Source organism: Seriola lalandi, unplaced genomic scaffold, assembly GCF_002814215.2.
Source record: "Seriola lalandi dorsalis isolate HSWRI2012SDOR001 ecotype SW California unplaced genomic scaffold, Sedor1 jcf7180002054476, whole genome shotgun sequence".
Classification (NCBI taxonomy): Eukaryota; Metazoa; Chordata; class Actinopteri; order Carangiformes; family Carangidae; genus Seriola; species Seriola lalandi.
In genome coordinates, this window is record NW_019525029.1 from 1,409,774 (window position 1) to 1,431,485 (window position 21,712).

Sequence of the window (21,712 nt, forward strand, 5' to 3'; positions counted from 1 at the left end):
TGGCTCATTCAGAAAGAAAACATCCGTAATTTTTTTTTTTTTTAACATTCAGGGAATTTGGCCTTCCTAGAACTTGAGCCAGAACCTCACCTCTAGAGGCTAGTCCATTTCTAGAAGCTGGGAGGTCCTCCACAGGCTATCAAATTATTTCCTGGCTGCCTGAGGTGAAGCTTTGCAACCACTGACCACTAGATGGTGGACAGGAGGTCAGTATTACTCACCACTGTGTCTGCCACAAGTAGATGTGAACCTGCAGGGGAAAACCACAGATAGTGCAGGGGAAAGTGCTGTTAGTAGAAAGTGACAGTGGAAAGAAAATACCATTAGGAGCAGCAGAGAGAATATAGATGTGGCTGAGTGCAAAGCAGTGGTTCCAGTCTGATAAGGAGGGGAAAGACATGAGGAGATAGCTGACCTGTGGGAGTCACAGGGAAAGAAATGTGAGTGTGAATGTGAGAGAGGGAGGGAGGGAGGGAGAATGAGCAGGAGGCAATGAAGGAAGGGACAGAGGGCAGAGAGTGGGGGGGTGGAGAGAGGGGTCGGAGGGGCGGAGTGGTAGTTCTCACTGCCTGCCTGTATATAGAGAAGACAGAGTCTGACGGAGCAGATCCTGTGAGAGAGGCTGGGAGGGAAGTTCACTTTTACCCCAAACTGACTCTACCTGTGAATGACTTCCTGAGCAACACATCAACAAAGCTTCTATCGGATTACAAAACCCGGATTTCTCTCTCAGCTCAAGGTAAAGAAACTTTTCACTTTCTTTTTCACCCTTCGACAGCAGCTCTGTTTTATTCCAGACTCGAAGCAGGTGCAAACTGAACGTCACAGATACACTTTTCTCTACTTTAAACATCTCTCACTTAGAGGAAACTAGTTATTTTATTCTATATGTTTGCTGATGGTCTCTATTTCTTTCCTTCATTTTCTTTCTCTGCATCACTACTTATCTTTATTTAGCCAAAGGTGCAGAACTTAAGTCTTTACTGTTGCATATTTGCCTTCTGGGTGTGGGATTATAGGACACAATATTCATGTTATTAATAGGTTCAAGAATAAGAGTGGGAGACAGCTGAGATTTTACTTTTCAAAAGGGTTACTGGGTTCATTGATTGTGTCTGTTCCTCTTGTGTAATTCACAATGAGACTGATAATATATCAAGAGCAGTAATCCCGTCACTCACCTGTTGGGGTGCAGGCTTTATTAGACACCTGTATGGCATTATAAATGCTGTCCACTGCCTTGACCCGCGGGGTGTTTTGAAAATACAGCTGGACAGATAATAGTCAAGGACTGTGTCACACAGAGGGAAACAGAGCTGAAAGAGCTTTTATACAGATATACTGAGCCAAGATTCCTGAATCATCTGGTGGGTGGCGCTGAGATATCTCAAAGGTCAGCTGTGTGAAGGAAAGTGAAACGGTACATTCACAGAACATGAGTTAACAAGGGAAATGAAAGGTTAAATTCACCCAAATTACAATATGGCATAGGTTTTTCACTTACCCATACAGTTTTTATTTGTCTGTATTTTGAGATATTAGTCTCTAATTTCAGACGCTTAGGTGAAGAAATTTTAATTACTGGTCCCTACGGCATTGAAAAATTACATTTGAAAATTTCAGCATGCTGTTAAAATCTTTAATAGAGACAATTTATTCAGTTGAAAGCAAAATTGTTCAGTATGGTTTCTGCTACTTTCAAATTAAATCGAAGTTATCCCAAATAAAAACAAAACTAAATGGGTGCCTCGATACCAGTGGAGGTAGGAGAGAAAATGTGTTGTTGTTCTTTTGGTGAACTGACCCTTTAAAAGCGAAAGCACTGCGCTTTAGTTGTGTAGGTTGGTCCTGAAGCTGTGACTGAAGCCCAGCTGTGACACACAGCTGGGCTCTGTATGCACTGTGTGATATGTGTATGTACATTATATCTATCTATGTGTGTGTGTGTGTGTGTGTGCGTGTGCGTGTGCGTGTGTGTGTGTTGCCAGTGCTAAGGGTTCATCTGTCCCGTGGCTTCAGTGTGGGATCAGTAGCTTGGCTGCAGCTGTCCGGAGCACTGATGGGCCATATGGCAGCTTCAGTGACACTCTGTAAAACCCATGTTTCATAAGACTCAAGTGAGCTGCAACGTCAGTGTATTATGTATTGCAATCAAATCTGTAATATCTATCGCTCAAGGTCAAATGCTGTTCATTATTTACCTGATTTTGTTGATATGTTTGAAATATTGAGTTTTACAGAATAGTTTGATTTGGACTCATCAGCTAAAATAATCTTGTCCCACTTTTGCTGAGAACGGTGCCAAACACTATCACATGTTTTCTTATATTGAAGCTACTGGTAGAATAACAGTGATTTATAGTTTAAGGTGCTCTGTGTAAGGAAGCTACTGACGGGGTACTGTCAGCAGGCACCATTATGGTCATCACTTGGTTTTTACACTGACAGTTTGACCTAAAGGCCTCAGCAGACTGGTGGGTGTTTTATTGCACTGCTGCGAGTCTGCCACAACAAAACACTTGTGTAAAGGAGGAGACCTGCCCATCCCATGCTGCCATATGCTTGAGTGTGTGTGTGTGTGTGTGTGTGTGTTTCAACTAAAGGCGCAGTCATGCAGAAAACGGCACAGCAAAGATCTTTTCCGGAGCCCCGCTTTATATGCGGGGTGTCTATTGTGCTCTGAGATCTGATTGGATAATTAATGATGCTATTTATGTAAGCAGCGGGCCAACCCCTCGTCTTGTGCGGCCACACGTAGACTCGCCCGTTCAGTAATCTGAGACAGACACACTCGAGCTAACAACCATACATATGGATGATTGTTTGACCTTTGTCAAACCTTAGAGCGAGAGTTGTAATGCTCTTTCATACACACACACACACACACACACACACACACACACACACACACACACACACACACACACACACACACACCAAGCTAAGCCTGGGTATTGATACACATAGTGGAGAATAAACTGTATGACAATTAAAACCAATGGAGAAACTTTATCAAAAGAAATGAAAATGTATCACAGTGTATGTTATATGAAGTCACATACTCTCTGATTTCTTCTAAAATACTTGTGAGATTGCAGACTCTGCAGCTGGGGCACAAGTGTGATCATATGATTTGTGTTAAACAGCCGTTTACTGTATGTGTGTAGTTCCTCTTGCTGCCCTGCTACCAGGCTACATGGCATTTAGATAAACTTTATTGTTCATATTGCACATGGAGTGTATCTGTTTACCCAAACTATTTCCTAAAGGGTGACAGATTAGCTTTGACAGCAGGACATTACTTTATTTCCGTGACTGTGATAGCATCCTAATCTTGGACGATAATGTCCCCTCCCTATGACAAGTGACTGCAGTGGCATCTCTCACAGATAAAGTACAGTATTTAATTACAAGCTGATATAGTGCAGCTGGATTTATATGCTTCTGCAATGCAACAAGTGCTGTGTGAATAAAGATAAAGAAAGTGCAGGAGGGACTAAATACCAGCACATACAAAGAGGAAATATAGGGGCAGAGAGCAAAAAAAAAAAAGGTAGAGTTAGCTCCTCATACATGATTCAACACATTTGAAGCAATCTGTGTTTCTATCAAGTATTATCAAGTTTTCCATCACTTTCTTGCTGAATGCATTTTCATATTTAGCTGCTGTTTGTCTTGGCAGCTTGAAAGGGAAAGTTGGAAAAAAGTAAGCAGATGATGCTCCAAGGATCATGTGGGTCTCTATTCTGAACATTTGCTACCAGCTTTGAAAATTTATCGTGTGTGTGTGTGTGTGTGTGTGTGTGTGTGTGTGTGTGTGTGTGTGTGTGTGTGTGTGCTAGCAAGTGTATATGCATCAGTGTGTATGTGAATTACACACAGCGGGGGGTGGATGGTGTGTTGGCAGCAGTCATACCCCAATTATCCTGCTCACAGCGTAACCTCCTCACCTCCCTGTGAAGTGTGAAGCAGCCGGAGTGTGTCTTCTTGGGAAAAATGGGCCAACCTTCGCAAACATTTTCCATTCCATCATATAACTGTTCATTGTTTTAGTAAGTATATTATTCTAAAGCATGGCTCGAATAAAATTACCTTAACCTGAATCTCTGCCCCCTTTACAGACTTATCATGAAGCTCATCCTGTTGATGGTTTCGGTGCTGCTCCTGGTGGTGGGAGAGGGTACCGCAGACAGAATCCTGTCTAGGAGGACCAAGAGGGAGCTTGCCAGTCCTCTCCATGTTGGTGGCATCAGGGACCCATTTGGCTCGTACTGCGAGAGAAGAGGAGGCTGCTGCCCGGGCAGAGACGACCTGTGCACGGTGCCTTACCTGGACACCATCTGCTACTGCGACCTATTCTGCAACCGCACCGTCTCGGACTGCTGCCCTGACTTCTGGAGTCACTGTTTGGGCGTGGAGCCACCTTTCATTGGTAAGTATGGGTGCACATTGGTGTGTGTGTGTGTGTGTGTGTGTGTGCGTGTGTGCGTGTGCGTGTGTGTGTCTGACAGAATTAGTGAAGCTCTGCCAGAAAGCAGCAGAGAACCCCGCTGACAAGCTCTGTGCTCGACCACAATGTAAAGCAGCATGACACCTGAAAACGAATTACAATTACATACCTGCTTGCTCTTAAACTCACAAGAAAAAAATATGCTTAAGACTGGGAAAGAAGCGTACTATGCTACAGAGAACTTCCAATCAGTAACCATTATTTAGCTTCACATGTACTGTGTTTCTCAAAACGGGCATGTTGATTCTGATGATGATAAAAAAGCCCTGATACAGAGACAGGAATACATATGACTGAACACACTTTCATGACCAATAGTGCACATGAAACTTTCTGATGTAACTATTTAATCTTTTCTGTACAATAAATCTTAAAATAGAAGGCTGAAATAAAAACTAAACCCCCTTCAGCAAAAATAAGAATTACACTTACCATTTCTGACCTCCTTCCCCCTCAATAATAATGGTACAGTCCCTATGGAGACGAGTTAAGCTTTAGCTCATTTTCCCCAGCTTTCTAAATGTTCAGATATCTGGACTCCCTGCACATTTATAGTACTATTCTCTCAGCGCAGAGGTGTAAAATGTGCCAGCAGAGGCCTACCTGAAAACAGAGCAGGGAACAGTAGGTTTCTTATTAACCCAGACAGAGGGTGGGAGGGTGGAAGGGTGGATGGAAGGATGAATGGAGGTCAGAAGAAAGAATGTGGGCTATGTGGAGGGAGGAAGAGACAGACAACGAGCGCAGGACTCAGGGTAAAGGGGGGTCGGTGCAGGTATGTGTTCCCTGGGCGACAAGGTAGGGGGATCACGAGGTGGGACACGCACACTACTACATATTTAAGAGTGTGTGCACACATACACTCACGTTTTTGACATCACAATCATGCAGCCTGGAGGAAAGCTATGAAAGCTAAAGAAAGGAGGTGACAGGTTTTTACAATGGGTCCTTTCTCTTATCACTGTGCTCCAGTCACAGTTTGTTAAAATCTATAACTCAGTATTCAAAGCTCTATTCAGCTGGACGTTGCTCATTATGTTGTCAAAGTCAGTATATAATTTTTCTAATATTCACCACCAGTGGAGTTAAATGCAGAAAAAAATTGTACACATTGTGCTCAGTAAAAAATGTCACAACCACCCACATTACATGAAATCGCATATCGTCAGTTCAGCAGTCTGTCTCCTGCATATAAAATCCCTCTCTATAAACGTGCAACTCGTCCAACAGTGCAGCTCTGCAGTAACTGAGTTGTGACAGGGCGGTTTGAGACAGCTGGGAGGGGGAAGATGAGTATCAGTGGACGTCAGTCATAAATCACACTATTATCTCAGGGCCTCACACCAGAGACCAGGAAACTTTACTCGCACTGTAAATTTTTCATGCCATAAATTCCACATGAAATTCACACTGACAGCACCCTCCGCTGTAAATTATCTTGTAGATTTTTAGATTTTTCACAACCTGTGAGCGAGCAAGGTTCAAACCTCAAGTGCATTGGGTCAGATTCATTCAAAAGGAATGCTAATGATGTGTCACTCCTGGATCGTTTTTGTGTGTTTGTGATAAGGCAGAGCAGACTTAACCCTGACCTTTGCAGCTCACAAATGCCAATACATTTTTTGGGGGGGCTTAATTATGATCACAATGTACTTTTCCGGCCCTTTCCTTCAATCTTGCAAGAGGTGGTGAATTTGAGCGTAAGCTGGTTAAAGCATGACGAGGGCCTGGGAAGCCTGGGAAGAAGCTAACGCCGCATTCCTACACTGGATTACTGCAGCTCAGAGCTCCTTAGACCTCACATATTCTGTGTATACACTTGCACACAGACCCACGCAGACTGCACACACTGGAGGAGTTACAGTGAACACGTTTTGTTGTGGTTGCAGGTGAAGGAATATAGCCATTGTGTTTATATTATATTAATTGTGAGTGCTGTATATGTAGGTTTGATCTGTGTCTCTGTATTCGAGGCTGTGCGTGGCTTTCTGTGAGATTAGTAGTAAAATCCTGGTTGTTTAGCCACATCAAACCATGTATATTAAGATGCCCCTCTTTGTCTCCTCTCAGGCATCTGCGAAAGAAATGGCAACAGGTTCTTTACAGGGCAAACATACAAAGAAAACTGCAATTTATGGTATGTAAACCCCTCTTTTTTCCTATACTTTTCTCTTTCAACCTCTTAATTCCTGGGCTTTCCCTCTAATGTCCCCTTAAGTAGCTTAAAATTTGAAAAAACAATTTCCCTCACCCTTTGACTGTTCTCTGTATCAACTTGTTTTAACACTTCATATGAACCATTACATGTTTATACTGAGTGAATTAATGAACCCTGAGACGCCATGTTAATATGGATGGACCATTACAAAGTGTAGATGTGTTTTGCATCACATAACTTTAACTTTCCAGCCGCCGTACAGTAATCGATATTCTGAAAACCTTTGGGATCAGTATTGGAAGTTAAATTCAAGTTTGTGGGTTTGCTCAATATGTGTGTGTACAGTCAGTGTTTGTAAAAATAAACCCACTGATGGCTTTGTGAAGTAATATATCACACATTGATTACATGATCTTCATTTTATATGCACACACACACACTGACCGTGTCTACCTGCACTTCCTCTATATAATAACTCTTTGTCCATAATAGGCCTTCTTTTGATGTCAGAGCAGGAAAAGTACAAGTGTAAACAGTAAGAATAAATGATAGCTGAATTGCATTTAGCTGCTTCAGTTTCAGGGTCTATGTGTTGTTCATGCTGGTTCACTGTCGCTCTGTCACTGCTCACATGGGAAACCTGAATAGAACAGAGACATACTGTCTTTCATGTTCCCTACATGGTAAATTTAATCATAATTGATTCCCTGTTGAGACTCTGAACTGCCCAGAGAACTTTGAAAATAAAAGCCACTCTCCTCTAATGCACAAAATTGAGCCTGGATATTGTGATACAAAGCTCAGACCTAGTCAACAGGGTTGCATCACTTTATGACCTTAACAGAAAGTTAAGAGGTACGGAAAACAGTATTTTAGATTCGCTCTCAGTGGCAGCAAAGGGACTTTTACTGCCATGGCCCTCTACAACCTGAGAGCAACAGAGTCCGTGTAGCTGTTGTCATTTTTCTGAATGATATGGACGACAGTCGAGGAGACACAAAACAGTCCTTGAGAGACTTGAGGGAGACGTAGGAGGTTACGTGAGTGAAGGCAGGAAGAGGGGAAACTGAATTCCTCACCTGTCTTCCACTCTGGTTTCTCACATCTGTGTCATTTGATGTTCCTCAAAGACCCTGTAAGCGTATATGTGTGTGAACATGCACACTTGCACACAAATGTTGATTTAACATCCATTTGTGGGTCAGTATTATATTTAGTTCCATGCAAAATGAACTCACCGTAGCTGTTTGTCATGACATGTCCAACGCAAACCTGGCTGACCCCACTGATCTCAACTTCATCCACTTCAAGCCTCCTCGCTGTTCAGCTCCCGTAGCTGCTGTGTCAGTCTGACAGGCCTGAAGTATGACTCTTATCAAGGCAGCTCAAATAGGTTTGACCTAAAGGGTGTGATGGATGTGTAGATAGGCGAGGATGCAGGTTGATAAATGGCAGGCCTAACATTTTTTCTTGATGAAAGACTTGTGGAAGCAAAAACCAGTTGCATGGTTAAAAATAACCTCCAGTGTTCCTGGGTCACTAGAAAACAGCATTTACGTGCTAACTCCCACTTTCACCGACAGACAAAAGAGCGTTATGCACATACGCTCCCACACGTGTTTGTTAAGGCAATACACATGGACGCTTGAAAAATAACACCACGACTTTGGCACACAGGAACAAACACACTCCCTTTTCCTGCTCCCACTCTCTTCACTTATTAATTTCCCAAATGTGCGTCCTCTCAGATACAGAGCTGGAGGAGGAGGACGGAGCTTCCGCCTTGAGCCGACAGGTAGCTCTCCCTCTTTTCCCTCCTAAGTCTCTCATTATCAGCGATGGAGCCCGTGCACACTCATCTACACCTCCCACATGTTTTCGCTGGTTTTAACAAAAGTGTTAGCAAATATGACAAAAGCACTCAATAAAAGTATGTGCTTTGACATCAGTATCACAGTCAGTATAAACTTTATTTATCTCTTCAGTATGGTTACAGTTTGAAATAACTCCTGGGCCGATTGTGTAAGTGCTAGACAACATAGAAGCACACCTCAACCAGACTGAGCATGCGATATTAAAGCAACGTTATGTTTACAGTCGTGTGTGTGTGTGTGTGTGTGTGAAGATGTACCGTGATAAGTGTGGCGGTCTTTTGTTGTGTTAATGGAATCTCCAGCTGAGGCCTTTTCCTGCCCGTGCTGCTGGCATCCTGATAACTCTTTATCTCCTCCAAATGATCTGAAACGTGGCGCCTCCTGCTCGCACTGGCAATCTCACACAGAAGTGACTATCTCAGCTCTGATTTGGCAGCAGCAGCAGCAGCAGCAGCTCTGTCTGCTTGCACTGCACTTCAGATTGGACAACAGCCAATGCCAGCTTCTTTTTTTTTATGTTGTTTTATAGTTTCTCAGATGGTGTCGATATGTCATATCTGAACACACACACAAACATGGCTCTTGGGACAATATAACTCATGTCACCCAGGTGTGTATGGTCCTGCACGCCGAGAGGGGGTCTGTCTCTAGTAGGGAGGGTGATGTGGAATGTAAAATATGGCCTCCCACTGTCCTCACAGACCCTTATATTTCATTCCAAGACACACTCTTTCCCCTTGTCTCCATAAGTCTGTCATTATGCCTGTCCCTGTGTGTGTGTCCAGTACTATTGCAGTGTGAATTTATTGCTGTTTTTGACCCAGTGACACTGAGCTGCATGCCTGTGATCCTGCTGCTCGGACAGAGAGGCAAAAGGTCATTGTCTCTTTCCTCTAATCAAAGCCATCAGACGGTCCTCTGTGGGACGCTGAGCAGACACTCACAGGTCTGAGCTCTGCCAGTGTGAGTGTATATTTGTATGTAGGTGTGTGCTTGAACATTGTATTTGCACATGTGTCTCAGAGACCCAGCAGGCAGGAGTGCAGTTTGAGAAGTGACACACACTCTGTATGATTCAGTGTGACTAAAGGGGAATTTGGCCTCTTCATCACTACGTGTGTGTGTTTAATGATCCAGTTGGAAAGGTTCCCAACTCTGTTAACATGACGTCTAATGCACAGTGGACGTTATGGATGGCGGTCTATACATGCCTGTGTGGGAAATGCCCCTCATTCTTTCTCTCTCTAACTCACACTTATAATATTCCCAAATTGGCTGCTGTCCTTGTGGCTGTTACACACAGTAATTTATAATCACTTTATAGTAAACTCATAGGCCTAGCAACTTTTTACAGTCACACAAAAAAACAAGAAAACACCAATAAAGCTTAAAAATTTCCCAAGAGGAATGAAAGAATCTAGTTTGAAAGTTGGTCGGAATTCATTGAAAAGATGTGGAATAGCCAGATTAGCTTAGCACTGAGACTAAAACAACAGGTGTCGTTTTTATACCTTGGTTTTTGTACTAACAAACAAGATAAAACCTGTTAATTATTGAGCTTTAGAGATGGTGGTAGGTTGATTTTTTTTTTACCTTTAGACAGAGCAAGGCTCCCTGTCTCATGCTACACTAAGCTAATTAGCTAGATTTCTGGATAGCTAGGCTAGCTAGAAATTATGGATCAGAATCACAATCCAGACGGTCTCTGATTTGTCCCAATAGTTTCATGGTTTAGAAAAGTATAAATCACTTTATTATCCCTATAATTGTTCTGTATTATTCTGTAGGATAATATAAAGTTTATACAGGACAGGCATCAGTTTTAGTGTTTTGTCCAAAAATGTAGGAAACATAGGGGATAAAATGTTCTGTAATAGTTAGAAATAATGAATCAGCAAGACAAAGACATTCTGGTGAAACTATACATTTTGTGCAGCAACATTTTTAGTCATTAACTCTAAGGTATCAATGGAAGGTGACCTGTAATCATGTGCATGTTTTTTTTTTTTTTTTTTTAATCAATGACATTAGCTCCTCTGTGTGAGTCAGATTTCTCTCTGGTACAGTTTTTGTCAAGTACAAGTACAAAATTTAATCTAAAATATATTAGCTTACAAATGATAATACATTAGATTATACAGTATCCAACTTTATAATGTAACACTTCAAAAGGTTTCAGTAAGTAAAAGTAATTCTACTTTAGATACTTAAAGTACGTTTTGCTTTTACTTTCAAAAAGCAAGGACTTCCGGTGCACAGCATTTGTATTGATGTTGATACTTTTTACCAATACAATTAAAGGATCTTAATATTTATCCCACCACTTTTATGACCACACACACACACACACACACACACACACACACTTCTTTGTAGTGAATTATCTAAAAGAACACTGTGCTCTTATCTCGTCTGTCATCGTCTTGATTTTTTCATTCCCTCTGACTAAAAATGGATCTGCATTCTGTAGCCGTAAAAGGCTGAATGTTCCCTTTAACATTTCCTTCTCTTTACTGACGTTCTTCCCTCAATTAATTTCTTATTTCGGAGTCCCACTGAGCGTCTGCATATTTGTCTGAGATGGTCTTTCTATTTTAGCTCCTGACGTCACTGGGTTTGGCAAAATATTGAAATTGAAGTTGTTTTGATGTGATCACAGTGCCAATGTCTTTTAATGGTCTCATTGCTTTGTCCCTGTAGTACATGTGGGACTTCAGGACGATGGGAGTGTGAGCAGAACGCATGTCTGATGGAGCCTGACATCATTCATGCTGTCAACAGAGGAAACTACGGGTAATAGCAAACACACATAAACACACGTACTTAAAGGCATATCATGGTCACATGTTTTTTCAGCAACTTTGTGTTTTCAGGTGGAAAGCAGCTAACTACAGTCAGCTCTACGGCATGACTCTGGACGAAGGCATCCGGTACCGCCTGGGCACACAGAGACCCTCCAGGACCATCATGAACATGAATGAGATCCAGGTACAGGACAGTCTTCATCCTCGAAAGGAGGTCGTTTTGGAGGTTTATAAGATCTAACTGGCCAAGAGTAACAGTAAAAGGAGAGTATATGTGTGTGTGCTCAAAGAACAAGAACTTGCATATATGACAGATTATGAAGAAAGAAGCTGCATGATGCTTCAATCTCAACAGGCTAAGTATTTTATAGCCTGAAATATACTGCATGCGCTGTATATCAGAAAGTAATAAATCAGATGTTGGTAGAGTGGAGGGGGATGTTGGTGGAGGAAGGCTGGAATTTTTTAGCAACAGGCGAGAATGCAGAAAAGAAAGGTGAATTGTTACAGTTGTGTTGTGTCTATTCGCTTCTTTAAAAGCTCCTTCATACTTCCTCTGAGTTTGAATTAGTTATATCGGGTTTTAACATCTATTACAACAAAGGAACGCTGATCAAAACGTTTCTCACTTAATTATGGTGGCTTGTTGCTGGTATGTGATGGCGTCTCCGTGTGGAACCTTGGCATACTCTGATCCACTCAGTCTTTGTTTACATCTTACCCAGACAGATTATATAAGACGGAACCAAAACATCAGACAGAGAGGATGGAGGGGATGGTGGCTGCCTGGAGAATAAAGAGCAACCTCCTCTTCAGTCTGCACCTCCCCACCTCCGCCCTACATCCATCCCTTCTTTTCATCCATCCTCACTCCCTCTCTCTTTACCTCTCCCAGCATTCCTCAACTTCTTCCTCCTAAAAAAAAAAAAAAAACCTCACAACTCCCCCCTCCTCCTTCCGCCGTCAGCGTGTCCCTACCTGTGCCAGGAACCAGATCAGAGCCTTGTAGCCCATTCATAAATCTCTCTCCCACTCTCCTTCCTGTCTGTCTGCAGACTCCTGTGTAAGGGATGGAAAATTGGAAACTTAATTTGTTACCCATCATGGCACCTCATCCTTGCAGCCGTGTCTCCTCTCTTATAACACCTTTAGGTGAATTCCTTCAGGTGACTGAATTTTCTGACTTTGACCTTCCACTACTACAAATCTCTGACCAGTAGCACATTCCTGAGCTATGTATCAGGTGGCTGTCCGTGCTCTGAATACCTCACTGTTTAATCAGAGGAATGCAGCTCAGGCAGCCAGAGAGGAGAAGTAAGTTGTAAAGCAGCGTGCGCTCTCTGATCACACATAACTGGGATTAGTTAGCAGAGCAACGAACCTGAAGTGGACACTAATAAGTTGCGCATGTTTGGCATTGGAGAAGCACCTCTGTCAGGAAAATATTTGCACTCCATCACAGGCTCGTCATCCTAATTAGCATTTATCATCACCCTGATATCAATATTCTTAATTAGGGCTATCATGATTAGAAGAGAATTAACAATAATATTATTATTATTATTATTATTATTATTATTATCTTTAGAAAATTTTAACAAAAAAAAAAACTGAAAAAATGCTATCTGTCAAATTCATCTTTAACTTTGTTTATAGTGTGTTTTGCTGCTTTTTTGGCAAATGAATTTGGCTCAGATATGAGAGTATTGAGGTGAAGAGAGAGTCTTTGACCATAATGGATCGATATGATCTTATGTGTATTATTAACATGAAATCAAAATCACGGTTATCGTCAGTACCGGTGTATCGCAACACCCCTGCGCTGAAAAGAGTTGGACGCCTCCTTGGATACTGTGAGGTTCAGTTGGTCCGAATGATGCTTTCTATTTTACACTGATGTAACCGAACGGCCTCAGGGTTTCATGGAGGCGACCAGGGATCAAAGGTTCCTGTCTGTTCTACAGTGTCAGGGATTGATACTGGGCCAAATGGTCCTAATCGCCTGTGAATAAGTCCCTTCTCCTGCAGGGTTGATTAGCAGACTTATGTAACCTGCCTGTGATCAGAACTTGTCGTACAAAGCCGTCCACAAGTATTTTAATTGCAGCCGTTAGTTTGTGTTCTGTTGTGGGCAAACAGTTACTCTGCACTGCCTCACACCACATTCAAACAAGTCCCACTGCTGCAGCTTTTTGTTGACGGGTGTAACTACAGCTTTCTCTGTTTTACTTTAAATCCCTGTTTGACATGTTGGCTTGTCAGTTATGATAATGATTGTTTTTACTGAGAAATATTAATGTTTTCTCAATAAGTGCAGTCCTGTGAGAGTGTAACAGCAATTAAACAACAAATAAACTTGACTTGAATTTTGCAATGAAAGCAGGGCTGTATAAACGGTCTCCAACTTATCTTCACTCTGTCCTTCTGTCAGATGAACATGGATCCTCAGGGAGACCGTCTGCCGCCTTACTTCAACTCAGCAGAGAAGTGGCCAGGGAAGATTCATGAGCCTCTGGACCAGGGCAACTGTGCTGCTTCCTGGGCTTTCTCCACTGCAGGTAAGAGAATTCAGTGTAAAGTGGAAAATGCATGGAAATAACCTGAAAATATTTGTAGAAAGAAACATCTGTTGACAGTGGCAGCCTTATTCAGAATTGTCTTGGCAATGTGACAACAATTTGCAGGGATTTTCCATCCTTCTGTGCAAATGTTTGTTACCCAGCTTCACCTGAAAAGAATTTGTCGATGTGCCTCCTGATAAATAGTCGACATTTGTTATGACACTGTTTAGTTTCTTGAAGACATTTAGTTGCAAAACTTATTATGTAACACATGATTCAATATTTCTCTAAAATGTCTTTGGTCTGCAAACTTTGTAACGTTCCTGATCTCTCTCATTAGCCGTGGCCTCGGACAGAATCTCCATCCAGTCAATGGGTCACATGACTCCTCAGCTGTCGCCCCAAAATCTTATTTCCTGTGACACACGCAACCAGGGAGGCTGCGCCGGGGGACGCATCGATGGAGCCTGGTGGTACCTTAGGCGTAGAGGGTAAGCACTTCCTATCGAACAAACAAGCAAAAGTTATTTACTGCATGCAGATAAGTTGCGGTGGTTACTTGATGGCTAACTTTTCCCCCTCCTCACAGAGTGGTGACAGAAGACTGTTACCCGTACCGACCTCCTCAGCAAACGCCAGCGGAGGTAGGCCGCTGCATGATGCAAAGCCGCTCGATCGGCCGGGGGAAGAGGCAGGCTACGCAGCGCTGCCCCAACACACACAACTACCACAACGACATCTACCAGTCCACGCCGCCCTACAGGCTCTCATCCAATGTAAGCAGCGCACAGACACAAAGCAACCCACGCAAAGACAGACACCGTGATGCACACTTGAACATCCACTCATTGACATCCTTTACATCAGTTCAACACCTGATCAGCTTTCAAAAGACGTCTGTACAGTTTTGGAAACTTCCTTGTGCTACAGTAGACATAATCTCTCTCACGTGTTTTATGTGTTTCTTGTACACTTCATGCATACTTGACTCCCTTGTGAATGAACATGGGAGGGTACAGGATTAAATGGTCAACAACACTCTCCGCAGGCAGGCAGTCGGACTTAGTATTGAGAAGACTGAGACTTCCAGATTTGAAATATAATACAGAATAATAAAGTAATTTGTTCTTATTAGTTAAATTAGTTTGCTTTGAAATATGTTGGATAAACGGGGCATTGAGTGAATTATACCAATTTACAGGCAGCACTTTGGATATTATCATCTATAATCATTATCTGCTTTCCTTTCAAGACTCAAAAGTGTATCTGGAATTAGATTTCTGTGTTTACCTTCTAATATCAAATTACTCGACTCTTTCTACATGTCAGTAAACACTCTGTTTGGTTACTGGTATTAAGAAGCACAACTTCACAAAAGAGTTTATCAAGTTAATTTCAAAGCAGAGTGATTCAAAAACATTCTTCTAGTCCTCTGCATGGAGGAAGCCCTTCCTACCCTTCCTTATCGGTGTGAAGTGTTGTGTAACATTCACTAAAACTGTTTCCAGAAGCTTCCTCTGCATGCAGCTCTGCGTATCTCCTCTGATTCAAAGTCAACCGCTAAGCTGCAGCCAACATGTGGTTTTATCAGCCAACATCCATCAGTGCTAAATGACAGCTAATGCCTCTCAAAATCATTACAGCCTGTTGTTTCTGTCCTGTGAAGTCAATATGCCAAGCATTAAGGGCAGAGGGCCCTGCTGGACTCAATCATGTTATCTGACTTTTAACATCCAGGGGGGTTGTTTTCATCCTCTCCCATTTCACTGACATGTAATGATCTTTCTGTCCGTCTCTCTCCACGCTGCCTATAAATCGTTCTGTTTGTCTTCTCTCTCTCTCTCAGGAAAAAGAGATCATGAAGGAGATTATGGATAATGGCCCTGTGCAAGGTAAGGTGATGCCTCTGTGTGTGTGTGTGTGTGTGTGTGTGTGTGTTCTTCTTCAGTATACTTGTAAATAATATCTTAATGTCAAAATTTTTTGTTACTGCGTTGCCCGAGGGACACATAAATCCAAACATGAGCACCTTAAAGCCTCGTGTGGGGTATGTGACTGAGGATGATGTCATGTTTGCCCTTCTCACCCTGCTGGTTTTGTCCGGGGTTTCAACTCTGACCTTAGTCACCTGGTCAAAAATGATGGGCCCTCATGTCAGTGTGTTTAAAGTGACCTGCCTTTAATAGCTCGCCTCTCAGTCTGGTGCCCGTCTGGACCATTGTCAAGTACACTTGAATATAGGAGTCCTGTGTGTGTGTGTGTGTGTGTGTGTGTGTGTGTGTGTGTGTGTGTGTGTGTGTGTGTGTGTGTGTATACGTGTGTATACGTGTGCGTGCGTGTGTGTGTCCTCTGTGATTCTCTGAGCCTGTGCCAGGTTCTTGTTTTATTGTTTAGCAGTCCAGGAAGACTTCATGTCAAGTTTCCTTTTTGCTTTTGAGTTTCTGTCTGACACAAAGGCATGCGCGTGCACGTGTGTGTGTGTGTGTGTGTGTAGTTATGCATTGTGAGTTGCTGATAAGACTGGAGGTCCACATAGTCTTCCAAGGACCACTGGATTTAGAGCAGGTAGATCTCCAAAAGAGGGAATTTCTGAGCTGTACATCCGGACAGTAATCCCCAATGAGCTGTAATAGAAAAGTCACATGGACACACACACACACACACACACACACACAAAGCTGCCCTGTCTAATGCCTGGGTGTGTGTGACTCAGGGGGGAAATTAAATTTTTTTTGGGGCGAAATTAGGTAATTACTTTTAGATTAATTGAGGTTTGAATAAGATTTTTATCTCTTCCCTGATGGATTCAGCAGCCCTTATAAACTCCTTATATAGTCATATTGTGTGTGTGTGTGTGTGTGTGTGTGTGTGTGTGTGTTTATACGTGCATGTAAGTTATAGCCGCCTACTAATTCTCCCTGCGTGTTTGTTCTTGCAGCTATTATGGAGGTCCACGAGGACTTCTTTGTCTATAAGAGTGGGATCTACAAACACACTGACGTCAGCTTCACCAAACCTCCACAGTACCGCAAACATGGCACACACTCAGTCAGGATCACCGGGTACGTAAACAATGTACAGTGCAAAACATTTGATATCAAACCTTTTTCTTGCCATATTTTGTTAACCAACACTTTTTTTAAATCTTAGCATGGTGCTGGGTAAATGTTTTGTCCTCTGCACAAACCTGCTTCGACTCAAAATAAACACACTTGCTTTTGAGATTGCGCTGGGATTTCGTGTGTTTATGTTTGATGATCAAAGCTTCTATTCAGTCTGAGTTATCGACAGGAAAACCATGTGCTATGTTACTCAAACTTTTCTGGACAAAAAACATTTGCCTCATCTCCTCCCAATCCCAGTCTTCATGTGTCTGATTTTACTTTCGCTACATGCTCAACTGACGCCGTTTCCAGCAGAAGAATTGATATTAGCAGCTGCTGCTATTAGACTTGATCCAAAGCTTCACTTGCACGTGTGTTTACACACTGCTAAGACTGTACGTGTGGATAATCTTCCCTCCCAGTCTATTGCTCTTGGAGACACACCTTGGCCCCACTCCTCTGTCTGCCCCAGCCTCCTCTATGTAGTAACTACGGCGACCACAAATATGCAGGCGGGCAGACGGCTAACACACCTGGATTACCTGCCCCCACCCTCTGTCTCTCGGTATTCCCCCCCCCCCTGACTCACTGACCGTCCTGCTTCCTTTTTTATTCTCTTCTCCAGCTCCATGCCAAAACACTCCTCATTTTCATGTAGACGATCCCCCGGATAGACAGGTAGCTGTTTGCTTCTGTTTTTTATTTGCTGTGTGGAGGGCAGTGGGAGGCCAGGAGAGGCTCTGACCTGTAAAAAGTCATAAACATCCTTTTTACTCACAAATATACGACAAGGCTCTTCTCTATCAGTCATCCAGCTGGTTTTGAAGTGTGTCTGTCGGGACAATGATACGTTGCTGCTCACTGGTCTCACTTTCCAAATTAGAGAAATGAGCAGCTACCTCATAATGGGTCTATTATGGGGTCTAAGGAATGTGTGTTTGTGAGCGTTTGACTGTGCCTCTGTACCTCAGCGTCTTAGCCTGTCTCTGACTTGGAAAACAGTCTCTGAAATGACAAAAACTCCAGACAGGGGAGTTCAGCGCTACGATAAAAGCTGCTTTTATCTGATTGGCCATAGATGAAGACAAAATACAACCCATTTACAAGGGATCCTCAGCTTTTCCTGCCCCTCTTCTCATGCGTGTCTTCCATGTGTATTTCATAACATCTCAACAACATATGTCATGTATAGGCATGTGTATGATAAACAGTCAAGCCTTCATCCTCCAACCTGTACTTAGCTTGTTCAAATCACATACCTCAGGAGCACACGCTGTTCTGAAATGTGTTGTTGGAAAACTGTGGATGCATGAGGATCACACTCTGCGGACTGTAATTACATTTTTACACCCTCACTTTTTCAATAAACTGCAGAGGTGTGCAGGGTGTGAGATGATGCTGAGGACGAGGATTCCCAGCGTTCCTGACTGCCTCTTGCTTTATGGCTCCTTCTACTGATGTTGTGATTCCTCGCCACCGACTTGCGCTCGTGGGTTTAGGAACGGATGGAGCAAAGAGAGGAGGGGGTGAACATAGTTTTTTGAGCTCCAACCTGCCAGCCACAAGCATCAGTGTGTTTACATAGGCCAAATCCCATAGCGGTGCGTTCCTTTAAGCCCAGGGCCTGGGAAAGTTTGTGGAAAGAGTATTGAGGTCCACTGTGGTGGAAAGGGCATTGTCTGGGCTGCTGATCCTGACTGCACCGGACAGAGAGAGGGGGATCAGTCCCCCGGAGAAGAGGTCAGGGGTGGGCTGAGGGGCGTTGGGGAAGGGCGGGGCACATGGGCGCAGCGGTATGCCCATCATTGTCCCCGACTGAGCAAGTGAGCTGATTGGAGGCCAGATAAGAGATCCGCAGTGGTCCGATTCTGTCTGGCTCTGTCCATACCAATAAATATGCAGGCAGGCAGGCATGCATGCAAATGGGTTCATCACACACACATATACAGGTGTGTATGTGCCCTTACTCAAAAACACAAATCCCATCTCTCCGGCCTATTTCAGACTGTAGTTGGCATCTGTTGTTTACACAGCTGTTTTGAACGGTCTGCTCCTGGTCAATGTGACGTCTGACGGCAGTCAGGGAAACTCTTGGCTAATAAAGTCACTTGCTGAGAGAAGGTTCGCACTCTCTGCCAGCGTTGTGGTGGCAGGCTACTGAGTTGGCAGAGTCAGCCAGCCACACTATTTCCCAGCATTCCTTTCCCTTATAAAAGATAACAACCAAGTGGGCACCGAGAGTCTCTTGGGAAGCGAAAGGCAGAGAGTGCAAAAACAGGATGGGAATTGGCTTTGGGAGAATGTTTTGATCATGACGAGCAGAAGTGGCAGGACTCTAAAACTTGGCAACTGCTAAGCTAAGACGAAAGTGCATGATGGGAATTTATGGACCTTTGCCAGGGTTTCCTGAGAACAAAGCTACTGGCAAGGGAGAAGGGTAGAGATAAGCCTCTAAGTTCAGATTCACACATGTATATTTGTGTGTTTTTCGTCATTAGTTTTGTTGCGTGCTGTCCGCACGCTGACCGAACTGAGGTGGTGTTCACTTCCTCCTGACCTGCCCTCTCCTTCCTGTTGCATCTGTAGAGTGTGGAAATAGTAAAGGAAAAGGGAATTCCGTGTTCTTGGGATTGGAATGATGTAGAAGTGCAACTAGGCGGTGTCCAGCCATAAATACTCTGTTTTCAGGATGTTGTTAGAAAGATGAAGCATTTCTTTTCTTCTCCCACTTGAACGCCACTCACAGCTCTTCCTGCTTTTCTTTATCAATAATGGCAAGTGTGTCCAAGTGAGCACATTCCTGAGAAGTGTTTATACCATGAAGCCATGTTTGTTGGAAACCATCCATACCTTAAAAATAGCTGTGTGACTCTGACACAGCTGATTTGATGTCTATTTTTGAAGATATCTTGTTTTCCTGTTGTTTGGCTTTTAACACTCCTGCATGTTGAGTAACCATCCTCCATCTCTTCTGCACCAGGTGGGGAGAAGAGAGAAACTTTGATGGGACATCAAGAAAATATTGGGTAAGTGTTAATGTAATAAAGTAGAAATTTTATTGACAATGTTGTAAGTTCTGTTTTTGCCTAAAATGCACAAACATAAGCAGGTATATGTATTCTCAAATTGAAACCAGTCTCACCAGTGGTTGCTTTGACTGTATTTTAACATCTGTGTAATGCATTTCCAGATTGCTGCCAACTCCTGGGGAAAGAACTGGGGAGAGAACGGCTTCTTCCGCATCGCTCGTGGGGACAATGAGTGTGAGATTGAAGCATTTGTGATTGGAGTGTGGGGCAGGATCACGATGGAGGACATGCACAACCATCATCACCACCATCATCGCCGACACATTTAGAGACACAACAGGTGTTAAATCCCCATCAAGACCTTTGTTTTGTTTTTTTTTAATCCCACCTATAGTGAGGTGACGCCCCAGAGGAGAACCACATCAAGAGTCTGAGAACTTCATCAATTCCCCTTGTCCACCAAGCTGGCAGGGACAGCCTTAATAGTAACCCCAGAGCCCCTGAACCTTCTGCTTTTACACTTTACTTTACTCTGGGGATCAGTACAACCCCTCTTCTCCTCCATCGTTACCCTTTAAAGAGGACAACTTTTCCCATTTCTCCTGTAACTCAAGGCTTACGGCACCAAAAACAAAGAAAAACTAAGATAAAGTGTATTTGTGTTGCCTTGCAATTAAGCACCTCAGGTACCAACTGTTCCAAAGACCACACTTCCCAGAATCCTCAGTGTAATATCTGGTGAAACATGTTCATGTCAAGTTGGCTGATGACAGAAGGAGAAGCTCAGTCTGACCTTTTTATGCTTTCATGTGTCAACCTGAAGCTTTAGTCTAAATCTATAATCCAGACGGACCCGATTTCAGGGGGGGACGGCTTGGAAAAGAGGAAAACTGAGAGCCAGATTATTAGACATCAGACCCTTTCAGAGAGACACACCCAGCTTAACTGTGTAACATGATAATATATCATAGATGACCTTACTGACATTCACCTGTCAGTTATACACAGGGACAGTTTGGCTCATTCCCTCAGTTTTAGAGAGGACACCCTTGTCTCGAGTTAGCAGCTGCAGGCGGTAGAGTTTCTCACACATTCCACACTCAAAAACTATTTGGGATTTTAGGGGAATTTACAATGCCACTGACCATGAACAATAGTTAGACAGAATCAAAGGCCCTATATTTTTTTTTATTACTGTGCCGTAAAAGTGAAACAGGCCTTTGTAACACATATTTATACTGGGATGGGCAGTGTCAGTAAATAAACGTGTATCATTTGTTCTCGGCTGCAGGTGAAATAAATCATTTTCACCAAACATCACCCTGAACAATGAGAAATATATAAACATTAGCAACGTTGCCATTCCTGAGCCCACAATCTCATTGAAGAAATAAAAACACTGAAAAAATTGAAAAGTTTTTTTGACCACTGCAAAAGAAAAGATATTTGTGTATAGTAGTCTTAATTTGCTCTGTTCTGTAAACACTGTTACATTTTGACCTAAAGATGTTATTTTTTTGTTTTGTTGCAGTTATATTTTTTAAGTTTTATTTTCCTACTCATTTTAAAATGTACTGTATGTAGTAACTTTCATAACACACTCGTCACTCAGTTGCTTTTCCGCTTCTACATAGCTGTAACTGTTTGATCACAGCGAGGAGGGTGGGGGGGT

At 42.9% G+C, this 21,712-nt stretch overlaps 1 protein-coding gene across 1 annotated transcript; it reads left to right on the forward strand.

Moving 5' to 3' along the window:
- Window positions 1–595: 595 nt before the first annotated feature.
- On the forward strand, window positions 596–21,355 carry tinagl1 (tubulointerstitial nephritis antigen-like 1). The gene is made up of 12 exons (XM_023412340.2): window positions 596–739; window positions 4,122–4,432; window positions 6,581–6,647; window positions 11,243–11,335; window positions 11,416–11,530; window positions 13,778–13,904; window positions 14,248–14,398; window positions 14,497–14,683; window positions 15,754–15,799; window positions 16,846–16,969; window positions 19,992–20,037; window positions 20,202–21,355. The coding sequence occupies exons 2-12, from the start codon at window positions 4,129–4,131 to the stop codon at window positions 20,367–20,369; spliced, it is 1,428 nt and encodes a 475-aa protein (XP_023268108.1). The 5' UTR covers window positions 596–739; window positions 4,122–4,128; the 3' UTR covers window positions 20,370–21,355.
- Window positions 21,356–21,712: the final 357 nt, after the last annotated feature.